The 17,401-nt window shown below is 35.9% G+C and overlaps 1 protein-coding gene across 1 annotated transcript in view; it reads right to left on the bottom strand.

The window, feature by feature from the left end:
* The window catches only part of LOC137748884 (disease resistance protein Roq1), a 28,982-nt gene that overhangs the window by 1,818 nt on the left and 9,763 nt on the right, over window positions 1–17,401 (bottom strand). The window contains 8 exon segments of the mRNA XM_088679179.1: window positions 83–376; window positions 909–1,478; window positions 1,621–1,926; window positions 2,159–3,257; window positions 3,654–3,719; window positions 3,820–4,439; window positions 4,530–5,155; window positions 5,879–5,976. Coding sequence (XP_088535305.1) covers window positions 83–376; window positions 909–1,478; window positions 1,621–1,926; window positions 2,159–3,257; window positions 3,654–3,719; window positions 3,820–4,349 — 2,865 coding nt within the window. The 5' untranslated portion in view covers window positions 4,350–4,439; window positions 4,530–5,155; window positions 5,879–5,976.

Genomic DNA, 17,401 nt, shown 5'->3' with positions numbered 1-17,401 from the left:
AAAATGAAGATGTTATAAAAAAAAGAGAAGAAATCCAAAAAACAAATAGAAACAGAACATCATCAGATGTAATTTATTGTACCTTGGAACCCTCCCAAACTTGTACCAGTTTGCTCATACGCATCTCTAAAACAACTAATCTTGGTTGATTTAAAAAGTCATCTGGTATGGACTTTAAGGGACATCCTTCCCAACGCAACCATATTAACTCTTTGGGAAGATGTTTGAATTCTCCATTGAGCTCTACGTAACTGAGATGAAGCAATCTCAGTTTCTTCATTTTGGCAAATGCTTTTGTACTAAAACTACGAACCTTAGTTTCTTCAGAGATTGCAAAAGGGAAATGTAGAGCAAGTCCTTCAATTTTTCCAGTTCCCTGTTAATAAAATAAAAAAAAAAAAAAAAAGGGTTATAGTGGTAAGAAACGGTATATTTGGATATTTTTACATGTATTATTATTATTCATTACGCAAAATCACGTACGGTGAATATATTTACACATGAATGCTGTTTAATGTATAATTTACTTGCGTGGGTGACATATAATTTACTTGTCCATGTCATGGGCAAGTGAGTTTGGGAGAATCACTTGCTTCCAATTCTCTCATATTTGACATTTCCGAAAAATTGGGCATTGTTTCCAATGCAGGGCAATCAACGGCATACAGAAATTTCAAACTTCTTAGTAAATCACGGATTGTAAGAAGATATATCCATTCCCTCCAAGCTTTGAAAGGCCACTGAACATCATTCCCTCCAAGATCCTTAGGGATTGCATCATCAGGTAATTTGGGCAAATGACTAGGCACCGTACTCGATAAAAGTGAGATTCTTCAATCCTACTATGGAAGGTGGTACTAATCTTATGGCTGTAGAATCTGCTTCAAGAGCCCCAAAGAACCTCAAACTCCAAAAGTAAAATCTGCTCCACGACTCCAAAGTAAACTCCCATAGACCATAGGACATCGCTCATGCTGAACTTTCACATTTGGTGGTATATCAGGGATTGTACGAAGGTTAAAGCAATTATCTAACCGCAGAGTTTCAAGATTTGATAGACCACTGAGACTGGGTAGGGTATGAAAATCATTATATGATAGGGATAAACGAGTGAGATTCTTCAATCTTACTATGGAAGGTGGTACTTCTCTTATGGCTGTATGCTCTGCTTCAAGTGTTCTCAGTGATATCATCTCCCCTATATCCTCATGCAGTTCTAATTGACTACAACCATTAAGAAGAAGAGTGTCAACAGATTTCGACTTGTAGAAATCCCCTGGAAGAGAAATAAGATTGCGACACCTCATAAGGTTCACCAAAGAAAGTCTTTTAAGATGACCAATGGAGGGGTGAATCTCCGACAAACTAGAACACCGTTCCAATATCAACTCTTCAAGATTTGGGACTTGTGAAAAGTCCGGTGATTTCTGCAAGTCAAAGGAATTGCTGAGATCAAGGGCTTTCAAGTTATGTAGCGACTGTTGCAGAAAATCAAAAGAAAATTGAAATTAATATCCGAAATGAAGATGTTATAAAAAATAAAATTAAAAATTAAAAAACAAGAGAAGAAATCCAAACAACAAATAGAAACAGAATATCATCAGGTGTAATTCATTGTACCTTGGAACCCTTCCAAACTTGTACCAGTTTGCTACGATGCATCTCTAGAACAGCTAGTCTTGGTTGATTAAAAAAGTCATCTGGTATGGACCTTAAAGGGCATCCTTCCCAACACAACCATATTAACTCCTTGGGAAGATGTTTGTATTCTCCATTGAGCTCTATGTAGCTGAGCTGAAGCAATCTCAGTTTCTTCATTTTGGCAAATGCTTCTGTACTGAAACTAGCAATCGTTTTTCTATTTTGCAAAACGTCTGAGATCAAAGGACAGAAATGTAGAGCAAGTCCTTCAATTTTTCCAGTTCCCTGTTAACAAAAAAAAAAAAAAAAAAAAAAAAAAAAAAAAAGAAGTTATAGCGGTAAGAAACGGTATATTTGCATATGTTTACATGTATTATTACTATTCATTACGCAAAATCACGTACGGTGAATATATTTACAGATGAATGCTGTTTAATGTATAATTGACTTGTGCAGGTTACAAATATGCTTTTCTTGTATGATGCATAAATCCAAAATTTATTGGGAATGAACTTACAGATTTATTTGTTAATACATCAGTAACCTCTTGATGGTTCCACAACCTATTCCATTTTCCGGGGTGATCAGGGGATTTTTCAGAAATGATTACTCTGGCCATTTCTCGAATCAAATCATGCATTTTCAAACGGTTGTATTCAACAGTTACAAGACATCGTTCGCGAAGGACACTGATTCCTAATGTTGCATAAAATCCACATCCATCTAATATTTTGGCGACATAGTCCTTGTCCTTTCCAATAAAGAAACAAGATATGTCAAGGAATGTAGCCTTCTCTGTATCATCTAGCCCTTCAAAGCTTATTCTTAGTGGTTTTATTATTTCTCCTTCAGGAATTCTTTTCAATTTCTCCAATTGGCTTTTCCACTCTTTAATGGGTCTTTTAAACAAAAAAGAACCTAAAACTTCAAGGGCTAGTGGCAAACCTCCACAATAAGAAACAACCTTTTTTGAGTCTTCAAGATATTCTTCATTAGGGCAACTTTTTTGAAAGGCATGCCAACTAAAGAGCTCCAGAGCTTCTTCCTTGTTCATTTCCCTAAGCGGATACGTCTTGTTCACTTCCACTTGCTTTAGTAAATGTTCATTTCGTGTCGTCATGATAATTCTACTTCCTGGACCAAACCAATCGTGACTTCGGGCTATTGCATCCAGTTGTTTCCGGTCATCTATATTGTCTATGATGACAAGTACCCTTCTATGTTGGAGATGTTGTTTTATCAAACCGACACCTTCATCAACACTGCTTATTCCAGACTTCTGTTCCAAGATGTCAGAAATAAGTTTTTCTTGCAAATATACCAGACCATGTTTACTTGTAGCGTTGCTAATGTCGGCAAGGAAACTTTTGAATTCAAACTTATGATGAATTTGGTTATAAATGGCTTTGGCAACTGTTGTTTTACCCAATCCACCCATCCCCCAAATTCCAACCATGAGAACATCATTTGATCCACCACTTGAAAGATCACTGATAATACCTTGAATGCGAGATTTGATTCCAATTTGGTGCTTGGCCACATGTAATTCGTTTGTTCTCGGAAGCCATTCCCAAATACTCTCGTCAACAATTTTTTTAATGAACTCTGCTTCGCACCTGAAAATTGAATTCGTAAGCATTAATGGGACTCAATGAGGCTTTGTAGGAGATATCAGTACATAAACAATTTTCTTTCTTTCCTTCATATATATATAATACACTACCTAGCAGCTAGCATGTGATTTTGTAACGTTAACTTGAATAAAAGAAAGAAAGTAGTTAGGTGTATGAATTAAACTACAATTACAGTTTAGGTTTTATATGAGAGATTAAGGTGTATTCATTAAGCATGTGAACTAAAGTTTAGATCCGTCGAGCTTTTCTAAAAATAAAAAAAAATAAAAAAAATAAAAAAAGATAATGTAAAATGTTAATTAAGCATGTTAATTAATTGAGAGATCAAGTCATTCACTAAAATGTTTCAAATCTTGAAATGAGCAGGTAAATGATTACCCGTTGCCGGTTGTTTGGTGGTCAGACAAATTTGTATCTTCTGTATGACCCTCTCTCCGCCTCTTCCTGACATGTGAAGGATCAGCGTGAGAGATTAAGGTGTATTAATTAAGTATGTTAATCAGAGTATTACAACTTAAATCTTGAAAAGCAGGTGAATAATTACCTATTATTAGCGGTTTGAAGATGGTAGCCAGACAAATTTGCAGCTTTTGTGAGAGCCTCTCTCCACTGCTTTACCCTCTCTTGTTTAGCTTCACGTTTCTTGTCATCTTTTTCTTCACGGATGTCCTTTTCGTGCTTCTGAAATGCTTCGGCTAAATCTCCGTCCTGCTTCCTGACATCCGAAGGATCAATGTGATAGAATATTGGCAAAACATGTCGCCCCAGTTTGTCTCTACACTCCATGATCTTCACCAGCTCGTCAAGACACCAACTCGAATCCGCATACATCCTTGAGAAGACAATGATAGAGATCCTCGACTCTTTGATTGCACGAAACAGTTTCTCTTTTATTTCTTCCCCTCTTTTTAGACCGTCCTCATCAATAAAGACATGGTATCCTCTGTTTTTTAATGCCTCGTGGAGGTGGCTGGTGAAGCCATTGCGCGTGTCTTCGCCACTGAAGCTCAAGAACACGTCGTAACTCCAACGTTTTGACTTGGAGGACAAAGAGGAGGCTTCGTGGGCTGCCATGGCGGTATCCACCGTTATGACACTGCAATGGTTCAGATCAGAAATTGAAAAATTGGCAACGGTTGTGTTTGTGTTGCGGAAGGATGATACCTAAACACAAGTCAAAATCCTTCAGTAAACAAAAGCAAAAGTTTATAATATAATAATGTTGGCGTATGGACTTAAGAAACGACACAGTACCTGGCAGGAAGGTGCAAGGAATGAGAGAGGAAAAGAGGAAAGAAAGGAACACGAGAGGACAGACTACCGAGAACGGTGGAAAGCAGGAAAGAAAGGAACTCTGAAAGATGCTTTATTCACGTGAAGGAAAAGGCTCAGGTTTGCTTTTCTTCAAGAATATCTGAACACAAGGAAAAGGCTCCTGTTTAATTAAGATCAACCTCATGTTACATTTATTCCCAACCAATGTTAGCAACATTCTGTTTTAATTTTGCTTTGTATACATTAATTTTCTTCAAGAACATATACATTAAATTTTTTCGCACTATGTTTTTATTCTGCAATATCTCTCCTTGCCAAAGATAATCACTTTCGCGTTCATGAGATTTTGGTAGCACTGAGGTAAATGTTATCAAGGTGTGCAAAGTAGTATGCTTGGTAGAATTTATAACAATAACCTCATGAGGACCTTCAGGTTGTTCACTTGATGAGTAAATGCATCAGACAACCAATTCTTTAAAATTACGACCATCACTTTCAGGCATAACAAAGTGAGCTACATTTCCCCCATAAGCAAACTCAAACCACTGGGGAATATCGTAAATATCATTGAGATAAATGCCGCCATATCCACAAGAAGTCCATCCCTATACATGTTGAAGTGTACAAGAATTTCACATAAAATTTGACAAAATTAAAGATAACTTATATTGTGCGGTTTCCATTTTTAATTATACCAAAGTATTTTATGATAAAACTTTCACATATGATATGTTGTGCTTCTGGTAAGATTCAAGGTGAGAGAAATTATTAATGTGATTAATGATGGGTCATTGATCAGTCTGTATAAATCTTTACAATATTTGCATTTGTTATGTGTGTGTGTGTGTGTGTGGTAAGCTACCAAAGATAATACCGAAATGAATACCCAAGTCTAAATCTTAATAATATAGCCTTCACGTCAAAAACTTGAGATATGACCGAGTCCCGGGAACGGAGAGTTGCACAAAATTGAAGTTGCAGAGAATCCATTTTAGTATAATAATCTTGACGTACATATAAACTAGCGCAGAGTCAAAGTCATGCAACTTTGTTGTTTTGAGATTTTAATTAAACATGTAAAGTTCTAATTTTGTTGTTTTGATTTTTAAACTGGTAGTAAAACGTTACCAAATGAGCCTTTAATTTATATTAGTCCTAATTACTGTAAAAAACACCATACCAACAAGCCACCAAAGTCTAAATGTTATATTATAAATAAAACTTGTTTTTGGTTTGGAGTTATGATGCTTTATGGCTTCGTTTGGAGTTACGATGTTTTATAAAAAAAACTAAACAATGAGAGAAGGTATTGATAAGAATTTGCTCACCTTATCCAATCAATGTCAATGACCCTGAAGTGAGCGTCAAGTGCATTGAAATTTGTATAGAATTCTTCTTCCTGTCAAGTACATTGAGAATCACACATCTGTGAATCATAAGAATAATGTTAGAATTCTTTTTCAAACGTTCAAAAAGAATGTAATGATTGACAAAAATACAGACATAATCAGAATTTTGGAAAGCAAATTATCAAACGTTCAAAATTTTTAAAGCTTTTGGATTAGTTTTTTTACTTGCATTGTTGTCTATAATTTATTGAACTCCAAGAGAGATAATTGGGAAGCAAAGGTCCCATGGAAGGTTGTTGACAATCGGTGAGAGATGATAGCCCACAAAACTCAAAAATAACTATTTTTTAAAATAAAGGGTTTTGTAAATCTTATTAAGCTTTAAAAAATTAGCACAAATGAGTTTGTTCTTATATTCAACATTTATTTTTATATTATTATTGATTTTTATCTTATTATCTTTATAAAAAAAAATAATATAAAATATTAATATAGTTTAATCGTGATCACACAAAACAAGAGGGCAGGTCAGACAATCCTTATCCTTCCTTTTATATTTCTCAACCCACCAATTTGCCAGGCAACACACTGATCAGATTCAGATCTAATAGGTTGAAATCAAGAAAAATAAATAAATAAAAAAAGGGAAAATCCCCAGATTTTGAAATGTACAGAATACCCCAGATGGGCAATTTGTAACAAAACCCCCCAAAAAACAAAAGTTGGGGGCATAAGAAAGATCTAGATCAGATCCCAGAAGATAAAAATTATTAAAAAGTAAGAAAGTCAGTACCGTTTTACTGAGAACATTAGCTTTCTCTTCCTCTATTCAGAAACAACTACAACCAGAAGAAAATAACCCCAAAAGAAAAAGGATCAGTCCCAAACAATTAAGTAAATTCAATTTAACTGACAAAAAATAAAAAACCCATTCCTTATAATTTCAGATTGTAATTTCAAGATTAAATTCTGCATAGAAATTGGCAGAAGGTAAGGAGATAGATAGATATATAGATAGAGGGAGAGAGAGAACGAACCTTAGCACCCAGAACAGAGAGAGAAACATCTTGCAGTTGAATTAAAGTTTCAATAAAAATGATTAATCAGAGAGCCGAAAAGGAGTACGCTTTGGAGAAGAATTTGAGAGAAAGTTGGGTTACAGTGAAAGGAGAACTGTAGAACGGACCAGATCGATCTTCATGTATAGAAATATTGAAGGTAGAGAAAGTTGGGTTGGAGTGATATAGTTTTGGCAAGTGACAGGCAGGGCAAGGAAAACGTGGATGGAGCAATGCCAAAAGCACTCAAATATATACAAGAACGCCTACGTCTACTCCACTCACATGATCACATCCCAACCCAATATTCCCCCATTTGGCTTTCTCCTTGCTTTCTAGGAAGTGGCGAGTTGAGATTACGAATGGGCAAAATATCCGGGTATGAGTTATTACTGCTTATTTAAAAGTTACGATTATGGTAATCATTTATTTATAAAATTTAAATAAATGGTCATGATTATTATGCATAATTGTAATGGGTATCAATTTAATCATTTATTTAATATACGTCACATTAAAAAATAATTAAAAAACTAAACACTAAAAACTCTATAAAATTATTCGACCTCCCACACTTCCGCCGCTCATCTCTCTTCTTGCTACCCTCTCTCTCATATCCGCCTCTCTAATCTCCGGCAAAACAGTGAATTCGTTGCCCATTTTTTGTCGTCAATGATGGCGGCACCTCATTCCGACTTCCGTTAACCACAAAACCCACTTCTCTTCTCTTTTTATTTTTATTCACAATTAATTCAATGATTTATATTTTGGATTTAATTGAATTGGAGGTTTGGATTGGTCTCACATGTGGTAAATAATTAAGGAAGGAGGCAATTGTTTGTGGTGCTGCTGACTAATCTCCCAGGCGAGAGTCCCTGCTTCCTAATTTATTTTCATGCACACTCGCACACTGGGCTTTTATCTTGATGCCTCGGTATTTGTTTTATTTACTCTTTTTCTTATGATACTAATTGATTGTCAACCACACTAGTTTCTTAACCACAACGACTTGTATGATATGAGCATATGTCAGTCATAATTGTTTTAATCAACGATACAATAATATGTATACATTTTTTCAGGATTTATAATATTAAAATACGAAAATGCATGTTCAATATACTTTTAACAATGTTTAATTGCTAGAAGAAAAAAAAAAATTATGACAAATTTCTATTTTAATTTTGAAGTTGTTAAAAAGCCATGATAGGTAAAAAAAGGGGTAAATGATTATAGTTAAATGGGTACGCGGTTATGGGTATAATTAACTGTTATAAACGGTTATGAGTATGGGTATAATCGTTTATGCAATTACCTAACGGATAAACAGTTATGCATGTAAAAGTTTAAACGGTTATGGGTAAATGACATAGGTTACCCGTCCGCCATAACCGTTGTCCATCCTTAGTTGAGATCTTATTTGGATCTCTGTGTCGGAGTAGAAGGATCGTTGAAGAGAGGAAAAAGAGAGATCTTGATTCTTAGTTTATATGAGGTGGACTTGTAAAATAAACTAATGAGAACTGCATAATTTAAAATAAGTGGTCCAAATCTGCATCTGTTCACTTCGGACACTGAGATCCATAGAGAATCCCAGGTCGTAAGTGGCTACTTTTTCTTCTTCTTAATTGTCTTCCTAATTCGGGTTTAATCCTTCCAGAATAACTTATTATTAATTAGTGTATTCCTTCATAACCTGTCTCTCTAAGCATTGCTCAGCTTGTGTTAATGTTATACATGTAAATAAGTTAGAGATTTCTTTGATTGATCACTTTTTGGATTTTGAGTATGTTCAGCTTAGTATTCAAGCTGGTATGAAATTGAGCTAGATTATGGAAAAAAACGGCAAATGGGATAATACCATATTAAGAAACTAACACTTTCTTAGAACTTAGTAATGAACACTGCTTCGTATTTGTGTATGCAATCTTGAAGCGAATTCACATTAAATTTTTAATTGATGTAAGTACATTTTCATGAAACTCAATATGAATTTCATAAGAAGTTTTAGGTGTCTCTCTAAACTCAATATAAATTTCAATCGATGGCAGACGAATAAAAAATATTCCAGGTTTCACAGGAAAGTGATGGTAACGCCACCTTCCATTTGAGAAGTTGCTAGTTGGGGCAGCTAAAAGTCGGTTTCCTCAACAGGACACTTTGCTATTACCATAATATTCAACCACTCAACGTTGCTATTGCATGCATAACTCATGGGCATGATGCAATCATAGGCGGATTACTCTGACGTTAGCTCCAAGAGTAGTGTGGGCTATTGCTAGAAATACTGAGGTTAGATCAGTTGGAAGGCAGCAGAACCTTCAATTGAAAGCAAAAGGATAGATCTTTTAAAAAAATTGAGACAGATAACAATCGTAAGGAAGATTCCCATGATGAAAGAACTCAAGACAAAAGAGTAGGTTTGCAACGACTACGAGACCAAAAGAAGGTGGATCTTCGTTCATGTCCAGCTTGCAGCTTGTTATTAAATTTTACTATTATTATCTTTGAAGCATCATATCAAAGATAATAATGATGGATTTGAAAAACTTAGTGAGATTATGTGGAATTTGCAGTTACGAAAATTGAAAAGGGAAAAAATCAAGTGAGCGGGATTACTTGGTGGAATGGATGCGTCAATTCAGTTAGGTAACCATAAGAGGCATTTGAGGCATAACAGTCGTGGAATAAAACCGCAGCCCCGAATAAAAAAATGCAATAATTAACTATGTCAATAAAAATAAAAGTAAAAATAAAAAGATGACATGGAAATATACTGATAATAAAATGCTCATGTGTACAAACTTCAAGAACCTTGATCAAAAAGTAAAAAATAACAAGGTTTTAATAAAAGAAAATCAATAATTAAGGACTGGAGCCTAATTTCTCCAATTTTTTATCATGGAAACCGTTTTTTGGAGTTTCCTTTTCGAAAACATGTTCTTTTAGTGAATTGAAGAATATGAAAGGTTTGAATCTTTAACATCAAGTTTCGACTTTTAAGAATAGTGTAAATATTGTTCAATGTTCGATAAAGTCAGTCATTAAAAAAAAAAATTTCAAAATTTAAACTTATTCAATAATAATAAATAAAATAAGATAGATAACACTTGTAAGGTAGATTCCCTTGATGAAAGAACTCAAGACATACCTGGTGAGTAGGCCAAAAGAAACAGTTACTCATCTGCTACTAACATGTCAAGGCAAGTCGAGTATATATACATATCTATGGTCAAGTTGGTGGAGGAAGTTTGCAACTGGATCGAGAATCGGCAAAACTATAGCAAGCTTGCTGGTGAAAGGCTTTTTGCGGACAGTCTGTACGTAAGATCTCACATCGTCCAGGAGAGTGATCCTTATATGTATATTCTCATCCTTACTTAGCACGAGACTTTTTGGAAGCTCACTGGCTTCAGGTTCCATGGGAACTTCGAAGTTAAGCGAGTAGCGTGTGAGAACACTCTCATAATGGGTGACCTACTAGGAAGTTCTCGTGTGAGTTCCCAAAAACAAAACCGTGAGGGCGTGGTCGGGGTCCAAAGCGGACAATATCATGCTACGGTGGTGAAGCGGGCCTGGGATGTGGTGGACCCCGGCCCGGGATGTGACACTGTATGCAATCTTAGAATTTTGGAAGTTTGTTACTCTTACCTACGACCATCCTGCACTTGCTCTTAGTCATATTTTAAGGGAACAGCGTCTAAGTTATTCCGGTGCTGCATTAGCCCGACAAAACATCGACGGGCAAAGTAGAGGAGGCTTTGTGGGTTGTCACGGCGGTATCCACCGTTAGGGCACTGAGTGGTTCAGAAGACAATTGAAAAAATGGCAGTGGTTGTGTTACCTAAACACAAATCATTTACCACAACGGTGAAAATGTGTTGTGTCATTGCATGACAGCGTGAGTTTGAATCATGTTGATGACTAATCTAACAACTAACATACTAACGCTCAACTAAAGAAAATACAAGTCAAGCTCCTTCAGTCAACAAAAGCGAAAGTTTATAATATAATAATGTTGGTGTATGGACTTGAAAAACGACATACTGTGTGGCGAGAAGGTGCAAGGAAAGAGTTGAAGAAGAGGGGAAAGAAAAGAACACGAAAGGACAGAGTATTAAAATGATGCCACAACCCGTTAAGAAAAATATTAAAATGACGTGGGAGTGGAAGCATTTGAGACAAAAGTTTTCCATACTCCACAGAGACAAAAGTGGTCGTGTAAACCAACCGACACGTAATAGGGCGGTGAAAAAGCAGGAGCTGCATTTAAAAAAAATACAAGGACGTTTCTATTTGGAAACCACGATGCCACTTGTGGCCGCATGATCTGATCACTAGACAGTTAAGATTGAAGATTTGCAAATCTGAATACGACGAGATAATTGGCAACTTGTTGTGGTGGGTATGTATTGGGAACTCTTTTTGTTTTTATTTTTGCCAAAAATTGGAGTAATATTAAATTCGCAAATTTGAACATCTATTAAGAAGAAGAATCTCATCAGATTTCAATTCATAGAAATCCCTTGGAAGAGAATTTTCACCAAGGAAAGTCTTTTAAGATGACCACATAGAAAGTCCGGTGATTTCTGTAAGGAATAGGAATGGCTGAGATCAAGAATTTTCAAGTTATGTAACGACTGTTGCAGAAATCAAAAGAAAATTGAAATTAATACCTGAAATGAAGATGTTATAAAAAAAAAGAGAAGAAATCCAAAAAACAAATAGAAACAGAACATCATCATGTGTAATTCATTGTATCTTGGAACCCTCCCAAACTTGTACCAGTTTGCTCCACTATTAAGTCTCTCTGAAACCGTGTAGTAATATCATAAATATGTAATAAATAGACAAACTATGTTATTCAATAAACCTTGAAATTTTTGACAACTTTAATCAGTGGTTAAACTATCACTCATTTGGTTGATTTTTTGCAGGAGTTGTTCCTTAAATGGTGAATTAGAAAAATCATTCCGATCGTCGTATAGAACTATTTGATTATGTAACATCATTTAGCTCAAAACATACATGTTAGGTATTTATTATTTAATGTAACATTAGCTCAAGGGGAATCATTTTATTCTTTGTAGCACTGACTTCATGTCATCATATGACAAACACAATTTCAATTTTCATATGGATTAGTTGCCTACAAATCTATAATATAAGAAACATACAGAATTTTCTACCTAGAAAATACTTCCAAAGAGAAAAGAAGAGACCACCATTTATATACATGTGTGGTCTTTGTCATATTTTTAGCATCTAGAGAGACTTAATAGTGAATACTTACGAAAAAAGTTATTGATACTCTAATGATTGTTTGAGAGTACTCTTAAAAATAACTACAAGCAGTTGATCATATTCAACCGTGAAAAACTGTAAAGCGGACCAGATCGATCTTCATTTAGAATTGTTGAAGGACGAGAGTAGGGCTAGAATGATACGGTTTTGGCACATGACGGGCAGGGCAAGGAAAAAGTGGATGGAGCAATGCCAAAGCACCAGATATATACAAGAACCCCTACGTGTACTCCACTCACATCCCAATCCAATATTCCATCTTATGCTTTCTCCTTGCTTTTGCGAGAAAGTGGCTACTTTGTTTCTTCTTCTTAATTTTCTTATTAATTGGGGTTTAATCATTCCGGAATAACTTATTCATTAGTACAACGTGCTTATAACATTTTTAATGTGCCCACTTCTATGAGACATATTTCAATATGCCAGAAACATGGTCCGATACACCTAATGTTATAATACAAATGGTTGAATTTTTTTTTTAAATTTTAAACTAATTGTATTATGACACTTGTTGTACTAAGCTGTGTATCTGATAAACTGACAAATATCTGCACTCCCATGACCACTAATTAGTCTCTAAGAATTCCATTATCTTCCTTTCCATATATATTGTGGTACTTTTTAGTATGATAGGAAAGAAACAGCATATCCCAATAATAACAAGTTAACCATGCACAATTTTGCTCCATTTAACCATGTATGAATGTCATCAGAGACAATAACTGATTGACTTAAATTCAACGTACTTCATAAATTGTTCGACCACAAAAAATTTCGAAGGCATCGAGCAATCCTACTAGCACGTTATAATTCCTCAATTCATCAAAGCTAGTTAGCCTGCATAAAAACATGAAAAGTAAACTACTAGTTTCTTATGCAGCAGGTGCATGATCATAACCATCACCATCGTTGTCACTATCATCACCTTTCATAGATGCTGGAGCATAGTCATAATTTAAATCATCGTCATCACCATCACCTTCTAATCTTCTATGCATGTTGCAGGGGCATAATCGTATCTGTCGTCACCATTAGGGTTGGGCAAACAGGCCCTGGGCCCGCGGGTAGGGGCGGGTATAGGCGGGTCGGGCCGGGTACGGGGCGGGTCCTGTTTTTAAATAGGGGAAACGGGGCGGGGCGGGCCTAGGTAATGGCATTCTAGGGTCGGGCCGGTTCCAGATTTATAGAAAAACGGGGCCCCGAACCGGCCCGTTTGTAATTGAAATGGACGGCTCAGATTGAAAATAAACATACCTTCCAATCATGACCGTTGGTTTTACCCTAACTGATTCAGTGAGATGTGAGTGAGAGTCTTTGCTGTCTCTCGATCGACCTCAACGCCTCTCCGTCTCTGAACTCTGATCTGAACTCTGAAGTCCGTCTCTGCTGTGAGAGTCTTTCTTCTTGATTGTTCTCCTCCACATCTCCGTCGAAGCGCGGCATTGCTGCGAGCTGTCTCAGGGTACCTCCATTGATCCCTCGTAGTAGTTTCTCTCTTTCTGCGGTGCGTCTTGTACTGACATTTTTCCCCTTTCAAATTTCGTTGAATTACTTGTCGGTTAGGGTTCGTCGTTTTCGATCATTTCTTCTGGGGATTTGCGTATTCAGATAAGGCTTATTGGTTCCTGGGCTCTGATTGATCGATTCGCCAATGGCTTCGTCTTCGTCATCAACTGTTGCGAATCGGGACTTTTCTGCTTCGGCTGCCGAGGATGAAGCCGTCATGTCCGTGACCCGAGCTTTTGCGCAGGATGCGTTGCTGCAATTCCAGTCGGGCAAGTTCGATCAGTGCCTTACCGCCTTGTCTGAGTGCCTCAAGAGGAAGCCAAACGATCCCAAAGTAATTCTCTTTCTTTTTCGTTAATTTTGTTTGAAAAGATGAAGCTTTTTTTTTATTTGATTTTTTTGAAAACCCAATTTCTGAAATGATTATTTTGTATTTTTGTAATGATTGAGGATTCTTGTCACTTCTTGATTATTATTATTTAGTTGAATTAAGTGTTTGATTTGAATTAATTTTTTTAGTTTTGAATTAATTATAATTGGTCTTTGGTTGGGTGCTGGATCTTGTATCATAAATTTTAAGCACTTTTAAATTATGGAATTTGGTTGCTTTGCTTAGTAAAAATTGTAGTGAAGCTAATGCGAAGTAAACTAAGTCTTAAGCTAATGCTAAGTATGATGTCGTCTTCTCAAAAAAGCTGATTGCTCCCCCATGTGAGGGAAAATGATCAAGAAATATATCCACCAGTTGTAAAGGATAATTTGTTGAAATGCACTATAAGGGAATGACTGGCTTAAAATACCGTGATCTTGAACATCATTTCTGTACCAAAAACTCTTATTTTGAGTACTTTCTTTAAGATTCTTGATTCTGCATTTTGGTTCAAATGGCTTATAATATGTATTATATAAATGTTTTGTATAACATTTCTAATCTGTGCATATTATGGATATTCTTATTAGATATTTCATAATATCGGACTTGCGGAGTTCTATCGGGATGGTTGTTCAGATCCTAAAAGGTTGGATGTTGGACTTTGTATTTAGTTCTGTACAATTTTTTTTTTCTTTCAAACAACCAAAAAAAAAAAAAAAAAAAAAGGGACCCGTGGACCCGGCCCGTTCCAACCGGGCCGGGTAATGTCCGGTTCTTATATTAAAAAATGTAATCCCCGGCCCGGCCCGGCCCGTTCTCTTTGAACTTAGGTCCGGTCCGGTCCCTTCAAAATTGGGCCCGGCCCGGCCCGTGCCCAGCCCTAGTCACCATCCCCATGCTTCTTGCACCATGAGGCAGTTATCATCAATTTTGAAAGGGGAACAAATTGCCAAAAAAGACCTCTCTTATCTCAATATTTCTTTGTTAGGGGTTGTTTGAGAGCACTTCTCTATATTTCATTATTATTAGGAAGAAATATATATAAAACTAGACGAATACTGGGTTGTTTGAGAGCGCTTCTCTATAAAACACTTTTGTTAGTAGCACGTTTACGAAGAAGTAGTTTGTTATTTGGCAAACAACACAATATGTGCTTTTATATTATAAAGAAGTGACTTTTACAACGTAAAACATGCGTTTTAATATTGAGTGAAGTATTTGGTGTGAGTATTTTTTAATCTATGATGCCTGATTTATGTTATATGATATTTAAAGTTCAACACACAAACTTTAAAACATACTTTTCAACTTCTTTAGGCTTCCTCAAACTTCAACTTTCAAAAATGTTGAATCATAAGGAAATAAGATGTCCAAGTCTAAGTCCCAAGCCATTTTATGTCTTTCCTTTCCCTTAACAAAAACCAACTTAAATTCTTTTCTTTTTTTCCTTCCCTTTGTTCATCTACAAATGCTATCTCCAATAAGATGAGATCTTTAATTTGTAAAAGTTATTTATGTATCTACATTGAGCCCCACTTTAAATTTAATAGTGAAAACAGGTGGGCATGATATATAAAAAAGAGAGAATAAAAAAATAATATTAAAATTTGCAGTACTTATTGAAGCCGCTATTTCATGTGACTAAAACATTTCAGTTAAAGCCAAACTCAATTGTGTTTTCTAAAAGTTAATGATGTTACTATAAATTTGACATGTCATTTAAAATGCTCTTATCATTTTTCACTTTAAGCTCGGTTCTACTCATTCCAATCCTCTCTTAGAAATCCAAAACTGAGGTTGAATAATTTAAAAGAGCATCCAAATTACATTCCTAATTAAGAAGCGAGCAACAACTCTCATATCTAAAGATTTCATTGCCAAACAATTGAGAAACAATGAGAGATTAAGCATTAATTAACCCGCACCCTGTTTAATTAGCGATACAACAAAACACAACATTTCCTTCAACTCCTCACACGTAATAATCCGGCTAGCAGAGACAGAGAACCGTGATCGTGAGCTTCTCGTTCCGTTGGCGGACTACGGCGACGAAGATGCATCGTCCAAACCCTCCTCGTCTTCCTCCTCCTCCTACCGCACCGGCCGCGAGGTGAGTTTCGATCGCTGTTTCTTTTCATTGCTTTGCGTGTTGTGTTGTGTTTGGTTGCTGAGAAAATGGAGGAAAATTCGAGGGAAAAGCTGAAAGTTTTTGCATAGGTTGCGAATTGAAGTTAGTGTGTGCTAATTGTGATTTATGGGTTGATTTTTGCGATTAAATTTCTAATTTTGTGTTTGACATTGTCTGATTTAGTGTTTCCTGAGGCTAATGGAGGAGCAAACTCAGATTTGGGTCTTGTTTTGTTTGTGTTCATTTGGACTTGTAATGTGCTAATTTGGATTTTCGGTATTACTTTCCGCTCATTTGTTTGAAATTTGGGTGTGAGTAGAGCTCTATTTCTCTGCTCGAGCTTCCAAGTAATGTGATAAGAAGATCAAACAATTGATTCGGCTATATCTAAAGCATTTCTACAAGAAATTTAGTGACGTCGTTGCATTTTACTTTTAGTCAGTTTAAAGGTGTCCCTGCTGCATTATACCACTGGTATGCACGTAAAAATTTGTCCCGTAAGTCAGCGGTAATTTATCAAGAACCGGTTAGAGTGTGTCAAAGTTGATTACTTTTGGTGGCCTAAGTTGCTGCCGCATAAGTTTTCTCATACTTTTTGAGTGTTTGTGTTCTTTTTCTAATCTTCATAACAATCATTCGTATCTCTTTTATCTCTGCGCAGATGTTTTCCAAAGTTGTTAGATGTTGGTCATCCAAAAAGTTCATGATAGGATGATGGCCATTTCTTTCTTCCGGCTCCTATTTTGTTCAAATCATGTTCATATGCAATACTATATCGATATTGTGTGTCAACCATCAATCCTATGCTGTGGGGAGGGTCAAATATCTTTAAAGTTGTTGGATTTCTGATTATTCTTAAAATATAGAGCTGAGAGTAGTTGTTAAATTTATTAGCTTGAGCCATGAGATATGCTGAAAGATGGAATGCTTTAAGTAGTGATAGGAACTTAAACTTAGATTGTTGGCATGCAAATTATAATCTATTTTTCTCTATTCTTTTCTCATTTGTTTGAACTCTAGGAGTTTTGTTACAGGCAAAGGAATAGTTGGATAAGATAGAGAAATAGCCTCTCGTTAGATGAATTCAAGAAATGCACAACTTAATTTCTTAATAGTTTTAGACCGAGCCCATT

The sequence above is a fragment of the Pyrus communis genome, chromosome 2 (assembly GCF_041283825.1).
Source record: "Pyrus communis isolate YQ-2024b chromosome 2, ASM4128382v1, whole genome shotgun sequence".
NCBI classification, from domain to species: domain Eukaryota; kingdom Viridiplantae; phylum Streptophyta; class Magnoliopsida; order Rosales; family Rosaceae; genus Pyrus; species Pyrus communis.
The sequence above is the reverse complement of the archived record's forward strand: the minus strand, read 5'-3'. Positions and strand labels throughout refer to the sequence as shown.